At 38.9% G+C, this 18,479-nt stretch overlaps 1 protein-coding gene across 3 annotated transcripts; it reads left to right on the plus strand.

The window, feature by feature from the left end:
* The first annotated feature begins 444 nt into the window (after positions 1-444).
* Positions 445-15,741, plus strand: rnf2 (ring finger protein 2). Of its 3 annotated transcripts, XR_005209145.1 has the most exons (10): positions 445-592; positions 5,565-5,661; positions 6,029-6,195; positions 7,317-7,399; positions 8,079-8,211; positions 8,307-8,406; positions 9,064-9,236; positions 9,796-9,985; positions 12,108-14,470; positions 14,560-15,741. XR_005209145.1 is itself a non-coding variant. In XM_037787604.1 (9 exons), exons 2-9 carry the CDS (start codon positions 5,575-5,577, stop codon positions 12,207-12,209), a joined length of 1,035 nt encoding a protein of 344 aa, XP_037643532.1. In that variant the 5' UTR covers positions 445-592; positions 5,565-5,574; the 3' UTR covers positions 12,210-15,741. The 3 variants fall into 3 exon arrangements, 2 of the variants coding, with proteins under 2 accessions (XP_037643532.1, XP_037643533.1); XM_037787604.1 differs by having other exon boundaries at positions 12,108-15,741; XM_037787605.1 differs by having other exon boundaries at positions 6,035-6,195; positions 12,108-15,741.
* Positions 15,742-18,479: the final 2,738 nt, after the last annotated feature.

An 18,479-nucleotide genomic window follows, 5' to 3' on the forward strand; every position in this document is an offset into this window, starting at 1 on the left:
GAACTGCGTCAATATGTCACCATGATAAGAAATATCAAGAACAAGAAGGCAATTAAAACTAATTATGTGTTACATAAATGTCTTATGGACCGATGAGAATATATTCTAAATTTTGTATTACTTTTTCTTTAAATAGATATTTTAATTATTATTATTTATTTTTTTTACTTTATAAATGTACTCCTGACATGAGCAGTTTATGTATGTATATATATATATATATACATATATATGTATATGTATATATATATACATATACATATATATATATATATACTATTAATGTGCTTATATTTTCTAAAATACAAAAAAAAACTGGGTGGCTCAGATTCAGCCCATTAAAGTTGTTTTTTTCCCTCTCAGATAATGTAGTTTTAGATGTAAAGCTGTTGCAGAGCGGATGTGCACAAAGACAGGCGGCCCGTGGCTCTCCAGGTATCATCCACCTCCACCTCTCTCTCTGATTCGGGACCCCGGGCCCCCGTTGCCATAGCGCCTCAATTTCCCAGACTACACCGCTTCTTGTATATCCGCCATATTGCCTTCGCCTAAAACGCGCTGGCTGGATCGGTTCGTACATACAACTGAAAATGTAAGTACAGAAACAATCATATTTAATGCAAGCTAGGACTATCTTGTTCTTATGCCTGTATGTGTGTATCAATGACCTGTTCGCATACGAGTTTGCAACTGTTTAAACGTGAGGAATACGACTAAAAACACCCACATATAGCTAACCTCAGGTTGGAGGTTGGTGCGTCGGCTCTTTCTCTGTTGTTGTTTCTCTCCTCTCTGTCACAGCGACACATTACACTCACGACACCCTCGCTGTATTTGAGCTATTAGCTTTCTGTATCATTGGCTGTACAATTCATATAATTAAATGTTTCGCACGCCCGTGCAGTCTTTGTCCTCTGGCGGCTACAAAACGTGCTCCATCTTCAGCTTGTGTTGTCCTCTGGTGTTAGAAGAACAGCTAGCTGCTATGCTAGCTAGTTAGCATTAGCCGAGCTCCGGAGATTGTACGTGAAATCTGTGCGCGGGAGTCCGTCGTCTATTAACCGCAACTGATCAGCTAGTCCAGGGGTCAGCAACCTTTACTATCTAAAGAGCCAGTTTAGGCAAAGAAAACGAAAACATTTCTGTCTAGAGCCGCAAAACATTGGATCATTGTGATGAAGGAAACATAGCTTATAGTCTAATTATATAGTATATAAGTCTGATGCTGTGAGGGCCACAGAGACAATGTACTACAGAGTATTAGGGCCACATTGAGGGAAAAACACATCAGAGATTTCCAGAATAAAGTCATAACATTACGAGAAAAAAATCGTAATATTACAAGAATAAAGTCATAACTTTACGAGAAAAAAGTCTTAATATTACAAGAAAAAAGTCATAACTTAGCGAGATGTACTACGGAGTATTAGGGCCACATTAAGGGAAAAACATCTGAGATTTCCAGAATAAAGTCATAACTTTACGAGAAAAACGATCATAATATTATGAGAATAAAGTCATAGGTTTACGAAAAAAAGTCGTAATATTACAAGAATAAAGTAATAGGTTTACGAGAAAAAAAGTCGCAATATTACAAGAGTAAAGTCATAACTTTACGAGAAAAAAGTAATAATATTAGGAGAATAAAGTCATAACATTACGAGAAAAAAGGCGTAATATTAGGAGAATAAAGTCATAACTTTACAAGAAAAAAGTCGTAATATTACGAGAATAAAGTCATAACTTTACGAGAAAAAAGTCTTAATATTACAAGAAAAAAGTCATAACTTAACGAGATGTACTACGGAGTATTAGGGCCACATTAAGGGAAAAACATCTGAGATTTCCAGAATAAAGTCATAACTTTACGAGAAAAACGGTCATAATATTATGAGAATAAAGTCATAGGTTTATGAAAAAAAGTCATAATATTACAAGAATAAAGTCATAGGTTTACGAGAAAAAAAGTCGCAATATTACAAGAGTAAAGTCATAACTTTACGAGAAAAAAGTAATAATATTAGGAGAATAAAGTCATAACATTACGAGAAAAAAGGCGTAATATTAGGAGAATAAAGTCATAACTTAACAAAAAAAAGTCGTAATACGAGAATAAAGTCATAACTTTACGAGAAAAAAAGTCTTAATATTACATGATTAAAGTCATAACTTAACGAGACGTACTACGGAGTATTAGGGCCATATTGAGGGAAAAAAACATCTGAGATTTCTAGAATAAAGTCATCATTTCTTTTTTCTCGTAAACTTCTGACTTTATTCTCATAATATTACAACTTTTGTTTCTCGTAAACCTATGACTTTATTCTCATAATATTATGACTTTATTCTCGAAATCTCAGATTTATTTTTTTTCCTCAATGCGGCCCTAATACTCCGTTGAACTGTCGTACATTAGACCTACAACAATGATAAATAAAGATGAAAATGTAAACAAAAAATAGTTATTCATTTCCATTTTTAAAAATCCGCAGGGAGACACTGGAGAGGGGCTACAGAGCTGCATGTGGCTCCGGAGCCGCAGGTTGCTGATCCCTGAGCTAGTACCATTAAGATGGACTGAATCGATTGCCAATATATAGCTACTCCGTGTTGTGTTCTTGCTTGCAAAACTATCAACTACTATTTACAACCGTAGAGAACATGTATATCTAGTGAGAGTCAGTAGTTATAACACATTTGGGTTTTTTTTATTGACGTGAATTGCTGATTGCGGTAAAGTTGCAGAGAATGTGCACGTTGTGGTCAAGGCGTCACAAGGTTCATGTCTCAGTTGTTGTTGTTGTTTTTTAGCTTTAGTGGAAATATATATCAGTTTTCCTTTTAAATTGTATTTTCTTGGCTTATCTATCTGCCTTTTCTAAAGGCTATGTGACATATGTAACATATAGCCCATCATGCCCAATACCCATTGTGGGGTAACATTACCCCTGGTTGACTTTGAAGATATTTTGGTCATGAATTCAAGCTATGCACCACTCAAAGGTCTCAGGTGTCATGGACAAAGAGGCAAAAACAGTTCTTTGAATTGTCAAGAAATTGTTAATTTAAGAAATACTTAATTGCAAAGATTTAACTTCGAGATCTTTCTGTTAAATTCACAACTTAGTGTCTTAATTTTTTCCTCTGGTAATGTAATTTGTTCTTCACAATTAATAAACAAAATGAAAGAATGTCAATTGCAATAGAATACATATTTTATGCAAGGCTTAAATTGTGAATTTAAATGTGTTACAAAACAAGACATGGATAAGAGAAGCAATGAACATATACAGGATACAAATGTTAATGAACAGTCATGATAAAGAACAACAGTGTCAAATTCATATGTTTTAATCTTCTTGAGAATCCTCACTCACTGTGTGTAGTATCCATCTGTATAGTAAGAACCTCTCGAGACAGGTGGGTGTACCAGTATTTCTCGCCCTCCATCCATTCGTGTGTCTACTGTAAATAAAACTGAAGCAGCTTCTATTTTATTAAATGTAAATCATCGCTGTTTCATATAGATTTACGAATCCAAATATGTGTTATTGAGATGCAGTTTCTCACCAGTAGAGTTTACTGTAATTTGTACAATTGGAAATCAAATCTGTATGAGTAAATAAAACAGACAGAAAATGTTCTAATTCTATTTATTTCACAGCAATTTCATTTAGCCTATTTAGGAAGTTTTCCATTTATTGCATTATAATTTTTTTATTAGTCTTACAAAGCATGAACACAAATAAAAACAAAATTGTTTTGCTAACTGTGTGAGAACATCAGCTTATGGATCTGTGTAATTTCTGAATATCGTATTATGATAAAACGGTGGGCCTGTGGATAACAAACACAAAAATGTGGCCCCAGATTTATTTTGTAGTAGCTAAAGTCTTTTGACCTACTATCACCAGCTGTAGAAATGGATTGAATTCTTACAACAGGCTGTTCTCTTCTTTGTCTTTTTATTCGAAGACATGCTCGATGCATTGTTATGCAAGCTGCTGTATTGTTCAGAATCAGATCTAACTTCCTAAGCTTCTTGCTCTATGAAATGTACAAGACAAAGCAAATTAATTGAATATTATCTAAATAAGTGATGTTTAAAGTACAAATTAGAAAATGTTGACATTGATTTATAAAAACAGGGCAACTATACAGAAAGGTGTTTACATTAAACCAGTGCTCACACCTTTCAAATAATAATATAATTAAATTATTCAAGGGTGGCTAATTTCAGGAGGTAGAGCGGGTTGTCCATTAATTGCAGGGTTGGTGGTTCCACTCCCCCTGTCCATATGTTTAAAGGAATACTTCACCCTTAAAATGACCATTTGTATATAAATTACTCACCGCGTGTGACCTAGCCGAAGCTAGAAATCCGAAAACGGTGGAGAGTCTGCGTGGATACGACATGCACCCTAACATTTTAATCCAAAGTGGTAAACACTACACATACAGTAAAGTATGGAACACTTTGAGTTTCACACATTGCAGGAAAAGCAGTTTCTACTAAAACATGTTTACATGCTTTAATGTTCAAAAAACACTTTACTTTTCTCATACTGGCTGTGCACCTCTTTTCACCCTCTGTCTGAAACAGAAAAGCCCAATCTGCTCTGATTGGTCAGCTGGCCTACTATTGTGATTGGTCAACGGAACCTAACATTTCGGACTCCGCTTCAGCTCGTCTCTAACTGGCTTTGTCGCTAGCTAGCTAGCAGAAGCTGCCGGCAAGTTCCGTAAAAAACGTTATAACGTGGGCTTTAGAATAAAGTAGTGATTCAGGCATTTATTTTCTTAGCGACCCTGTCTTTGAACGGTCTGAATGAGACAGCAGAGGAGGAGAGACAGGTGATCAGAGAGGGGAGAGGACAGGAGATGGGGAGACAGTCAGCTGCAGCTGGACTTTCAGTGCCACTAGCCAGCGCTGCAGTAATGTTACTGATCTCTGTTTCAGCAGCAATTTATGAAATGGACTGTTTTGTCCTTGGTTTTAACAATGTAAAATGTAAAACTCATCTTTACACCCAGGAACAATACAATAGTGTCCCCTCTTTTGTTTCTTCTGTCCTGTGTCTCCTCAGTCTCCGTCTTTCACGGTCTCTACTGTTGTATCTGTGTAACTCAGCAAAGCCAACCAACCTGGTGACGTCACAGGCTGGAGTACTGCAACATGGCGGCGCTCTTGCCACCAAAGATGAAACATAGCTTCTCTTTTCTTTTAAATGCTGACATTGGTCATGTTTGTTATATAATAGTTCATTAGAATGGAAATCCATTTAGTAAACCAGCTTAACTTGGTTGAACGTTTAATTTCCACTTCAGCCCACCTTAAGTGTGCCTGAGCCGCAGTTGTTGCTAACTTCAGAGCTAACCCCCTTCACTTTGATCAGCAGGTGGCTGGTAAGGAAGACAGGGAAGCTTGGCTTGAAGTTTTTATATTGACAACCAAAAATCCCCACTTGTCAAACTTACTCGTATCTCTTGTAATCAACACCAAAGGTAATCATTATATCCTACATCCTTCCAAGAAAATGTAATTTTGTTTTTGTGTGTTTCAGTGTTGCAGTGATGACTCAGACAGTTCAGACCAACGGGGTTCAACCCCTCAGTAAGACCTGGGAGCTGAGTCTGTATGAGCTCCAGAGAACTCCACAGGTAACAATTCATAGGATATCATTTCATTAATTAAATAAGTGTCATTTTGCTTTAGTTGGTTTTTTAAACAGCTTTTTATCAATCCCACACCATGTTGACATTTGTTTATGCAGACATACCTAAAGCACATAGTCAATTCATATCAGTTATTTATTATATTTATCCCTGTAACACAGTGATCTAAAGGTTCTGAAAATAGAACACTGAGGTGTGCAATATCTAAAATAATGACACTACAGTTGCTGTGGTTATAAGGTCTTCAGGACTTCACCTAAAAACATCAACAGAGCTGTATCGGCCTTGTACGACTCCACAGATAGATGTATCTTTGTGTGTACTAACCTTCATCTTGATCTGTTTCGTACTGGCACAGGAGGCTATAACAGATGGACTGGAAATTGCAGTGTCGCCCAGGTCCTTGCACAGCGAACTTATGTGTCCTATCTGCCTGGACATGTTGAAGAATACAATGACAACCAAAGAATGTCTGCACCGCTTCTGCGCTGATTGTATCATCACAGCTTTAAGATCTGGGTACGTTTTTACCATGCAGTAGAAACCAGGAGAGCCCTCTCTGTCCCTGTAGTGGCATTCAGGTTTCCTCACGATCTCGCCCCAGGGTGGGAACACCCGCTTACTCAGTCAGAGCTGTAGAGAATAAGTAGTGGTGAATCTGAGGGAAAGGACAGTATCAGACATTATCTCTATCTGGTCACCATTTTATTAGATCACTAGTGGTGGAAGCTAATGTCACTCAAAGTCTAAAGTTGATGGGGATATATTGGAGCATACAGTATGTACAAAAAGAGAGCATTGTTGTTTAAAGCAGGGGTTCACATTTCTTCATGTATGTCTTAAAACAATACTCACATGCCCAAACATATATTGAAAGCGCTCTTAATTGTTCCTCCTGTCCATTGTAGCCACAAAGAGATCCCTTGTTAAAGCAATATCAAAGTAAATGATGGGCGATAAAATCCACCATCCTATTTCTGTGCAAATTGTTAGCTTTAGCTGAACACTGGGTGTTATTTTTACACAGAACGAGGACTGTGGATTTTATACCCCATGATGTACATATTAAATTACAGCCAATATGGACAGTAAGAACAATTACAGCAACCAGTAACTCTTTCGATGTACATATGGGCATGTGAGTATTGAAAAGAAAATGTGGAACTATTCTTTGGGTAATGTATTCAGGTCTACTCACCTTTGCACGTATTTGCTTAGAAGTAGCTAGCTAGTCGTGGCAAATAACATGTTATTACATTCTATGTCATCAACAAAACCCATGAGCTCAGACCCGATAGTCAGCGACTCTTATTCCTGTAAGCAGGGACATTTGTTCTAATGTGCTTTTAACCATAATACTCTCTAAAAGGGTGCTGAGGGAATGCCAAAGAAAAGGTTCATGTAGATCAGTTATGTATCATCTTGCTCTAAAGTACCCACATGAAGCCTGAAGCACCTGTGCATATTCAGGTTTGCCTAGTTCTTCAGAGGCTCACCGTAACTGCATTGTTTGATTTTTAAAGCTTTTGAAATGTGTTGCATTGATAATAGTAGTTCACATCGTTGCATTTGCACTATTGTTTTAGTTTAGGTTATCAATGAATGTTTCAAAATGTCTGCGTGTCCTCCCTGTCTTGCAGTAATAAAGAGTGTCCCACCTGTCGTAAGAAGCTGGTGTCCAAGAGGTCGCTGCGTCCAGACCCTAATTTTGATGCTCTAATTAGTAAGTAACCACAAGAAGGTTTAACTTTGTACCATTCTGCCCCCCCTTTTTTTAAAAGGGGTATGGGTGGGGGATGTTCAGGAGGAGATAGCAGGTCAACAGTAGATGTCACATAGAAGTGGTGTACATCATCTGAAAGTTGGGAACCTGAAGATTAATTTGAGATGCAGCTCAGCACTGTGTGTCAAGTTGTTCTAGTCATTAATCAGAAATAAAAAATAATTAATGAATTGATTATTTTAGATAAATTGTAAAAGTGTGTTATGATAGAAGTATATGGTGGTCATTCCCATGCTCTATTATGTCACATACGTTGTTGCAGCAATTTTGGGGTTGATACCATTTGTTACACAGATTTGGTGCTAAATTTAAAAAAAAAATGTACCACTCGAGAATCGATAAAAATAATCAAAAATCTCTCCAAAATTCCACATTAAGACACCAAGACCTTGAGGAACACCAAAGAAAAAGCCATGCTGTGATTTGGGATCAAAAACTTTTGACATATGGAGATTTCTGAATAGGGGCCGTCAGATTATTAATAGGTTAATCACTACGATAAAAATCTGGATGAAGTGAAAATTGTGAGTCAAAATACTTGTGTAAAAATATTCTAGTATTGAAGAATCCTAAAATGTATTTGCTAGTATTAATTTTATATAAATTTATCCCATTTCAGGCAAGATTTATCCCAGCCGCGACGAGTACGAAGCCCACCAAGAGAGAGTGTTGGCTCGCATTAGCAAACACAACAACCAGCAAGCCCTGTCCCACAGCATAGAGGAGGGGCTAAAGATACAGGCCATGACCAGGTAAATGCTAATCTCAACACACACACACAAATAATGCAAATACACCCTTAAAACTGTCTACTGTAAGAAATAGAATTTGCACTTGTTTCTGTTAGACTGCAGCGTGGTAAGAGACACACAGTGGAGAATGGTAGTGGAGCTGAGGACAACGGAGACTCCTCCCACTGTAGCAACGCTTCTGTCCACAGTAACCAGGTATGTTGCTAATGTACTGTATGATGTTTCTCACATTATATGAAATGGGACAATATGGTTGCATTTTGTGTCCCAGTTACTAACTTTGACATTAAAGCGCAGGTAACAAGCTAAGGAAGTGTTAACCTTTAGAAACACTGCTGGGAGTAAGGCTGTGTATTGGCAAGAATCTGGCGATACGATACGTATCATGATACAGGGGTTACAATTCAATATATTGCGATTTTTAAAAAAATCTAATTTTAGGAAAACTGTTAGTATAAAGAACACAGCACCATATGCATCAAATCTGAGTAAAAGAAGTTAACTTTTTTTAAGCAATCAGAACAGTGGGATCTGCATTTGCATTTATCACAGTCCCTCTGACATCCAACATCATAGCTCTACTGTGAGAGGGCACATACACTGAGAGGGCACATCGTTTTGCAAATTAAATAAAGTATTGACTGAGTTCATCTTTGCATGTAAACTTTTAATTAAAAAATGAAAATATTTAGTGACGTTGGGTGTAATGAAATGCACAATGTGAATGACAGGTTAGAACACATTAATATAAGCATACGGTGAAATAGGGATGAGACCTGTGTTCTTCCTGGTGTGTTTTGTCATCGTAGAAATGCTGTGTTTCTGAACATTCCCCCCCCCCCCCCCCCCCAGGAGGCAGGTCCGAGCATTAAGCGCACCAAGACGAGTGACGACAGCGGTTTGGACATGGATAACGCTGCTGAGAACGGGGGCGGGGACTCTGTGATCGATGGTGGAGCCAGCGAAATAGAACTGGTGTTCAGGCCACATCCCACCCTGATGGAGAAGGATGACGGTCACAACAGGTAGCGTCACACACACACACACACACACACACACACACACACACACACACACATACTGCTCCAATGAAGGCTCACACTGGTCTCTCAAATAAAATACAGGAGTAGAATTAAATTTTCCAATACCAATTTGATACTAGTGTACCATAACTGTACAATTTTAAATGGCAAATATAAAGAATAATGCAGTGGCTAAACAGTTGTACATACCCTAAACTTAATGTTAACACATAACAGCAAAAACTTGAACTGCTATTTTGTCTAAATGTGATAGAGGAAATATAGTAGCTACATTTTAAAGTTAATGTAGGAATGTTTGTTTTGACAAAAGTGCACAGAACCGCTCTATAGCCGTTGTTTTGTAACTGTACGTTGTTGTGTTTGGTGAGCTAAGTAGGAACCCTTCCTGCAACATCATTTCAAAACAAAGCAGCTTAGAACAGCATTAGAGTCCATGTAGGATTAACGACATCAGTCTTGAACACCTAACCACATCCATATCCTACGAGGTTACTATGTACTCATCATTTACGCCCGTTTGAATGGACGTGTGTGTCTGCAGCGTGGAGTTTGTCCCTCGCTACATTAAGACGTCCGGCAACGCGACAGTGGATCACCTGTCTAAATACCTGGCCGTCAGACTGGCTCTGGAGGAGTTGAGAAGAAACGCAGAGGCTAGTCCTGTTAATGTGGAGGCAGCTTCAGAGAAACAGTACACCATCTACATCCCTACTGCTGCAAACCAGTTCACTGTGAGTATACACACACGCACAGGCCGTCATCATCTTTACACCAAAGACTTCCCTTGGTGGCATAATTTTTCCACACAAATGCACCATTCCTGCAGTCTTTCACCTTTTTCCTGAGAAAATGAGTCATTCATACCTCCATGCTCTATTTCACTGAACTGAACTCTAGCAAATCTACATCCTCCCTACCTCCAACTAAAACGCTCTAGGTTTGAAATCATTTCAATATCGTGGCTGTCAGGTGGAAACCTCGTATGTCCAAAACCATTACTTTTCAGGAATTAAAGAAAACAAATAGTATTTTTAAGATAATTGAACACTGCATCATCAAAGTTGGTATTGTGTCTTTATATACAGGTCGGATACTTGCCTCATTATATTATTGATATTTACCAAAATCAAGCTCAAATGGAGTTATACATTGCTAATTCGCTAGCTCTCCTCAGCTAACACTTCATCTATAACCACAATGTTAGCGTCAGAGCTAATTGTGATGAACTGCTTAATTTGAACTGAGCGGAGAGGTCCAGGCGAGGAGTGCTGCAAAGCTCACCGCCAGAGCCGTGAGCCACCATAACCCAGGGCCTTTCCAAGCTGACCTAGAGCCGGCGGTCACAGAGGCGCATTGCCACAGAGGAAATGTCCGACAAGGGTCAGCCAGCACTGGGGGGGGGGGGGGTCCTCCCGCACCCAGCAGCCATCCCTGACCTGCCCAGTTGAATCCTCCAGGCAGACTGCTGTTGAAAAGTGTAAAATTGTTTTGGTTCATTATGAAACGGCGGTAAAACACTGCCTCAGACGAAGTCAGGTGAAATGGCCTCGTCACTGTTTACCTTCAGCCCTGCTGTGTGCAGCACTTCATTCAAGAAGGAGGCAGGGTGGAGCTATGAGGTTTTGCCGACAGTAGGGATGTCACGATACCAGAAATCTAGTAGTCGATATCAATACCAGTGAATTTCCACAATTCTCGATACCAAATTCGATACCACGGTAAAAAAACAATACACAATGTACATGTGTCTATATATATCCTCAGATTGCAAGCAGTAGTTTAAATTCACTGACATGGTGATATTTCACTGGCTATAGGCTACCAGAGGTGGGACCAAGTCATTGTTTAGCAAGTCAAAAGTAAGTCTCAAGTCTGTGACTCAAGTCCCAACTCAGGTCTTGAGTCCTAAACAGGCCATATGTGCTCTTCGTCAAATGTAACGTCATTTTAACAGCAGAGTAACTGGATCCATCTGGTGATCAGTAACGTAACGTTAGTTCTTCATGGTTTTCTCCTGAAACTTGATTGGATGTTGTTGGATTGGTTCAAACAAAGTGGATCTGGGGAGTTAAGTGTAAGATAATCAAATGCAAGTCCCAATAACATTCACCGGAAATAAAGAGTCCAAAGTTAAAAAAAAAACAAAAACAAAACGCCACTTTTCAGAGATTTATCAATAAGCAACAAAAGATAGAAATTCCGTTTGTTCGGTTCGGTTCAGTTTTTTCCCCCCACGAGTGAATCCTCTTCTTGAACATAAAGGATCTCTGCATCTCTGGATCTCGCTGCTGCATGGCGCTGTTGTGTGTGTCAAACTCCGACACAGAGCAGAGGACAGAAGCAGCCGCATTTGGCGCTTGGCGGGTGTTAATTTCGGACTCTGCAGGCATCGTACGGTACCTTCGGTACTGTAGAAAACAAGTACCGTCACGTTTTTAGAATTTTGGCATCGACTTGGTACTGAACTATCGGTTCTCGTGACATCCCTAGCCGGCAGTTTGAGAATCTGATGGAGTTACGAGAACTTTTCATTGGTTAAATATTTGTAAAACCCACAGACGTAACCAGATGTAAAGGGGGACCAACGGCATTGATTTATAGAGATACATGGTTTCCGCCAGGCAGCGACGATATGTAAAAGAGGCATGTTCAAACTAAAACAGGGTGTAATGTTGCTCTTTAGAATCTTGAACTTTTCAAAGGAAGTTGGGGAATATCAGGAAAGTATTCCAACTAAGAAATACTGTAGTAGGTTGCAGAAGAATGTTTGATTGATAGAGGCTCTTTAAAAGGTCGTCAGGGTCAGAGTGGGAACCCTTATGGATGTTTCAACTGTTAAAACTCTGTCCACAGGTTCTCAATGGTTCCTTCTCCCTTGAGCTGGTCAGCGAAAAGTACTGGAAGGTGAACAAACCCATGGAGCTCTACTTTGCTCCCACTAAAGAACACAAGTAGACACACATAAAACACACACACACACACACACGCACACACATACACACACACACACACACACACACACTCTCACACACTCACACACACACTCACCAGTAGGAAGTAAACATAATGGACTTGACTACACTTGCACACACAGAAAGAGGAGGAGAGGAATATGTGTGTCTGAAGGAGATGAGAGGGGTTGGTGAAACCCTCTAAAAGGACTCTTGTAAAAAGAAAACCCCTGTTTTATATTCTCTGTATCTTTTCTCTGTGTCTCTTTCTATCTTTCTCTCAGTAGAAGGTAGCAGATCAGTACAGCAGCCAGTAGGTACAGTACATGGTATCGGGCTGTTAACAGTATTTGTAGATTCTCTCCCAACTCTTAAAACCACAGTCCGTTCACAGTCTGAATCAGCGATGTTTAGTTTCCCAAATAGAAACATTGTATTATACTGTATTTGTCTTCAGCAAAGGCCCCTTTATACTAGGGGATTTGGTCTGTTCCAGATAAAAGAGTGATGTCACTGTGAGACACCTCCACCAATGGAGACCAAGACCACCCGTGTCAACATTCTTACAGCATCTGAAATTAAGGACCATATTGTCAAAATTGGACTGGAGCTCGGAAAACGTAATAAATTTCAGAGTTCACTGAAGACCTAATTATTATGAGACGGAATCACTACTGAACACTTCATGTTGAAATTGAATTTGTAACAGAAATATTTTACTCTGAGAGCCATCTATCTATCTGCCTGCATGTGTGTTGGATTCCCCTCTTTGAAATGTTCAAGTCATTTCAGGTTTTGTGATTTTAAAAAATAGTTTCGAGAGTCTGGGGGTTGCTAGTCGTTCATCTGAACTCTTCTTTCTGAGATGAATGAAATCGATCAGACCGATCCAGGCCCCATTGATTATCCTTTATAGCCCGAATGTTTAAAGCTAGGGTCGGTAATGTTGGGAAACTAGCAAGAGTACACTAGATTTAAAAAAAAAAAAATGATCCAACCTAAGAACCCAGCCCTAAATCTAGAGAGAAACAACTGACAGTCAGTCCCTTCAGAGCCACTCCCCTGAAATGATCATAATGAACGTAAACACCAGCATGGCTGCTGTTAGTGCTCACAGCTGTCGGCAGCAGCTGGTGGAAGACTCCAACAAATGTTTTTTGAAGATGACCAACTCTAGTTTGAAGTTTAAAAAAATGTCATTGTGAATTTCTCAAATCCTATATAAGCAACTTGGATGTTCACTATTTTACTGAAACTTTTGGATCTGAATCTTAAATATATTTGTTTTTGAATATTGGGACATTTTTCTGTCTGAAATTGTGAAATGAGCTACTTGCGACATTTTCAAGAGGGAAATTCAGACGGAAGTTTTTCAAAGTAAAATATTCATGTGTTATTCAAGTAAAATGTTTACATTTCATAACTGCTTATGAAATTCAAATGGTTACGGCCTTTTCTTTGCTTCCGTAGCCGATCCTCTAAACTGATATGGGACAGTCAGACACAGATAGTCCTAAAGCCATGTGGCTTAGTGTAGAGGGGCCTTTGAGAAAGCACCTGTTAGACCATATGTTGAATTCTACCATGTGCGTTCACACTGAGGAACATGACAGTTTTGACCAGCAGTGGGCAGTGCTAGCACATCCAGTTGCATCTATATAATGATATGAAGCTACAAAGATTGCCTCAGGCGTTTTGTTTTTTTCCGACAATGTTGTAAGTGTTCTCTAAACCTTTTTTTTTCTTCTTTTTTTTTACACACGTCTTTCAAATAAAACTAGAGAACGGTAAAGGTTTGAATGGCTAATCTTTTTGTCAGGAACTAAATCACTATACTGGGGAACAAGGGAGAGCACCGACTGAATGGAGCTCTGGCCAGTCTTTGACCACCACGTGTGTGAACGCGTGTTAACAATCCAGTTGCACCATCAGCAGGCTGCTCTTCCTTTTGTCCGTATTTAGAATATGTGTAGGGCAGAATAAGTGGGCTCAGACTCCAGTGGGGGAGGAAGTGAATTGTGACGGAGAAGCTCGTAGCTGTTGTCTTGATCTGTTGCCTGTAGAAACAAAAGTGTCTATCTATATCTGTGGCTTGTTCTTTTATAAATGTCTTTTTGTAACATGGAGAGGAATGAGTGTGTTTGATTGGAGGCGGGGTGGGGTGGGAGGGTATTTTTTGCAGCACCATAGATGGACCGTTGAAGTATTCACTATCTCCACAAACCTTCTCCTCACCAGCGGAAGGTCTTCATCTACAGCTCAGATGTTACATCACAGAATACACCAGGCTATACCCTTTGTTTTTGGCAGGGTTTGGTTAAATATTTTAATAATGTGTTCCAGTCTCCATGTAGCTAACTAACTGAGGGGGCTGAAAGTTCCACCAGAATAGAAGCCCCGGGGAATTAGTGACACTTTATAAGAGAGCAAGAGTGAGTGGATGTGAAGCCAGACATAATTGTACTACACTCTGCATTTCATCTTGGACAGGATAAACCACAACCGTTACACTAACACATACATGAGTTTCAAACTGCTCTTTTAAACCGGCCTTTCTGTTTGTGGGTAAGATGATGCACCGATATGTGTGTGTGTCGCCATAGCAGAGAAATGTCAAGTTTGCATGTATGAAGCCCCTTACGTTGATGTGCAGTATTGCAAGGAGGATGCCAGTGAAATGTCATTTGTGGTCCGTGGGCGCTAACGCTCATGCTAACGGCCACTAGGAGGCACATACACTAATGTTGAAATGAATCTTTAACAGCCCATATCATGTCCTACACTAATGTCTGACTCATGGACACCAAGGGCTCATTACAAAAATCCAATGTTTTTTAGGTCAGAAGCAGCATTCATTGTTCCATGAAAGGCTGGAACGTTTTCCCTCTCTCGTCATTGATGTCACATGTTTGATATTCGGCGGGGCGGTTGCAACGTAACTCATTTATTTGATTCAGGAGTCCTAACACCTGCAGCGTCAGCTGATGGATTAAATGAAGACTACATAATCAGAGCACAGTATCGTCACATTCCTGGATAAATATATCACTGTATTCAGTTCCATTCAGGACGGATCAGTCAATATTTGTGAGACTGTACTACAGTTTCCCCAAACCTAGAAACTACCGCGACTACTACTGCTCCACATTCATCTTGGTCCTTGTTAGCTTTTTGTGGAGCTTTCTACCGCATCTCACGGTCTTCATCGGCAGGCAGAGTTCTGATTATTTTGTCCGATTCTTATTTGGATCAGAAGCTCCTGTTCTACTTGTTAATGTGCCAACTCAGTTAAAAGCTTATCGATGCGAGTGTAGCCGACCGCACGCGTTGAAGGATTGCATCAGATTTCCAGCTTTAGGAAAGAGCAAGTTCCACAAACTAAAGTGGCCTGAGGCATGTGTCGAAGGTCAGAAAGAGCTTCACCCCATCTCATCTGGTACCTGGCTGTGTGTCTGTGTGTCTGTGTGTGTGGGGGACCTGTATACTGCATCTTTCTGTTTGGACAATAAACCTGAATCTGTGTGTTCAACATGGAACACCGAGTGTTGTTGCTTCTGTTCTCATTGTCTGGTTTTTATAAATCACCAAAAACACTTTACAGCATCTCCTCAGGTGGGATCGTAGACTCTCTTATCACCTATTCATGTAAAATGATTCAAATGTAGATTTCCTTCGTGTCACTCTTCTAACCTCCCCGTATTGAACTCATAATACAACGAGGAGAGGAACTGTTATGTTGGATGAAGAACAAAAGAGTAAAAGTGGATTAAATGAACTCTTGTCTGAAGCAGGGTTATTATAATAAACTAAACCAGTGGAAAAACAGTGTTAGGGCTGTAAACGCACTAACGCAAATTCATTTTTAACGCCAGTAATCTCTTCAATGCAACTTGCGATATTTAGGTTGTAGCAGGCTCAGTTTTAAAGCCAGAGTGAAGATACTGGTATCATGTGAAAAACCTAAAGAATCCATTGGTACTGGCATAGCCATTTTCAAAGGGTCCCTTGACCTCTGACCTCAAGATATGTGAATGATAATCACATGCAGTTCTGGGGCAAGTCATAGTGAAGTCAAGCACACTGACACACTGACAGCTGTTGTTGCCTGTTGGGCTGCAGTTTGACATGTTATGATTTGAGCATATTGTTTTATGCTAAATGCAGTACCTGTGAGGGTTTCTGGACAATATCTGTCATTGTTTTGTGTTAATTGATTTCCAATAATAAATATATACATACATTTGCATAAAGCAGAATATTTGCCCACTCCCATGTTGATAAGAGTATTAAATACTTGACAAATCTCCCTTTAAGGTACATTTTGAGCAGATAAAAAAAAATGATTAATTTGTGATTAATCAGGAATAACTATGGACAATCGTGATTAATCGCGATTAAATATTTTGATCGATTGACAGCCCTCGAGTGGACTAAACTACAGCACTGAGCTCTCAGCATCAAATATGAAGCGTGCCTCCACATGGACACAACACATTAAAACACACGGACGAGGAGTGTTTTCATTTTGAGAGCCGGTCTCAGATATTGGTAGCACTACTGTCTGTCTATGTATTAATATCCAGCTGTCTTTTATCCTGACTTACAGTCGGCAGTTTTTCCTCCTGTCATGAAAATAAAGCAGATATACAGTGTATGAATGAAGTTATTAATGTGGCCGCTTCATTTGAATGTGACCTACAACAGAAGTGATCTTATTATGGAACAGAAGAGCAAGCACAAGTCTTAATCCTCCCCACTGACACGTGCAGCACGCAGTATAGAACTGAAGAAAGGATAGTGTAGAGTGCCAGCATGTCATCAGTCGGCTCACTGCCGTACACGTTTTTTTCCTGACTGTGCCGGCAGTTTGACGGTTCAGACTTTTAGAATTTCAAGAGTCGACAAACTCGATTCAGAACCACGATCGGGGATTTATTAGTACTTACTAGTTGGCATTAATGCAGAATTATTATTGGATGTAAGAGGAAGATCATTACTTCTTTTTAGTCATCACTTGATACGGCAACAGATCCTACAGGTCTATTCAATTTGCTTGCTAGTTTAGAATTCACACAAGTCATTAAATGCAACTAGGAATGATATGACAGGTTGATTCCAGGAGACACCAGAGGGAGCTGCGCATCGCTACATGTAGTTGTTCCACCAGGCTACGGCTGCAATTTCCTATTTTAGAGTCTTTACACTGGTTACCTGTTAGTTTTCGTATTGATTTTTAAATTATTTTATTAGTTTCTAAGGCACTAGATGGCCTTGCACCAGAATACCTTGCAGAAATGCTTTTGGTTTATGAACCAGGATGAACTCAGATACTCCGGTTCTTCTCTTTTAGTTGTTCCACAAAGCAGAACAAAAGAGGAGCTGAAAATATTGATATTTTTAAACGTAAACTAAAAACCCATCTATTTAGTCTGGCTTTTATGTAGTGGGTTATAGTTTTATAATTTTATGGTTTTTTATTTGATATACTTATTTTATTTATCATCATCATCATCATTATAGTGTTTATTTTACTCTATTTTGTTTAATCAACATTACATTGTTGATCATTATTATCTCTTTTATTCTATTTTATTAAAAAAATATTATTTTAATAAAATCTGTTTATTTTGTGTAGTTTCATCATTTGTATTTATTTATTTTTTATTGTTATTTTTATTTCCTTGTATTTTATTTATCTTTTATTATCTTAAATACCCATCTCTTAGTGCTTTCTTATTCAATGAACTTTTATGTTGGTTGTTTTGGTGTGCATTAGTCTCTAAATCCATTTTGAACATTTTTGTCAGTCGTCTGTCCAGCACTTTGAATTGCATTTGATTTGTTTGAAAGGTGCTCTATAAATAAAGTTTGATTGATTGATTGCAACAAGCAACTACGTTCATTACTGATTAATCAGCCACTCATTTTCTCCATTCATTGTTTATTCAGAAAAACAATGATTCCAGTGATGGAAGCCCAAGATGAGCCCAAAAAAAAATCCAAAAATATTCACTTTCATGTGACATGTCTGAGAGGCTGGAACCAGAACATCTGGGATTTTTTGGCTTGATGAAAATGACAATTACTCAATAATGAATATAGCTGCCATTTAATTTCATTCATTTGACTTGATTAGCTAGCTGGTAGCTTGGGCGTGACGTTTTCTTATGGTCACTAATAAATTATAGACATAAGAAAATGAGGAAGATGTATTGCCTTAAGTGAACAGAAGCAGATTATTAGAGTCCTGACTTTTTGAAGGAATCAGTCCATA

The sequence above is a fragment of the Sebastes umbrosus genome, chromosome 12 (genome assembly GCF_015220745.1).
Source record: "Sebastes umbrosus isolate fSebUmb1 chromosome 12, fSebUmb1.pri, whole genome shotgun sequence".
NCBI classification, from domain to species: domain Eukaryota; kingdom Metazoa; phylum Chordata; class Actinopteri; order Perciformes; family Sebastidae; genus Sebastes; species Sebastes umbrosus.

Excerpts from the sequence above, each read along its gene's own strand:
- rnf2 (XM_037787604.1), top strand. The coding sequence starts at position 5,575 with ATGACTCAGACAGTTCAGACCAACGGGGTTCAACCCCTCAGTAAGACC. Across the intron at positions 8,212-8,306 it reads AAGATACAGGCCATGACCAG|ACTGCAGCGTGGTAAGAGAC; the intron begins GTAAATGCTAAT and ends TGTTTCTGTTAG. Across the intron at positions 8,407-9,063 it reads CTTCTGTCCACAGTAACCAG|GAGGCAGGTCCGAGCATTAA; the intron begins GTATGTTGCTAA and ends CCCCCCCCCCAG.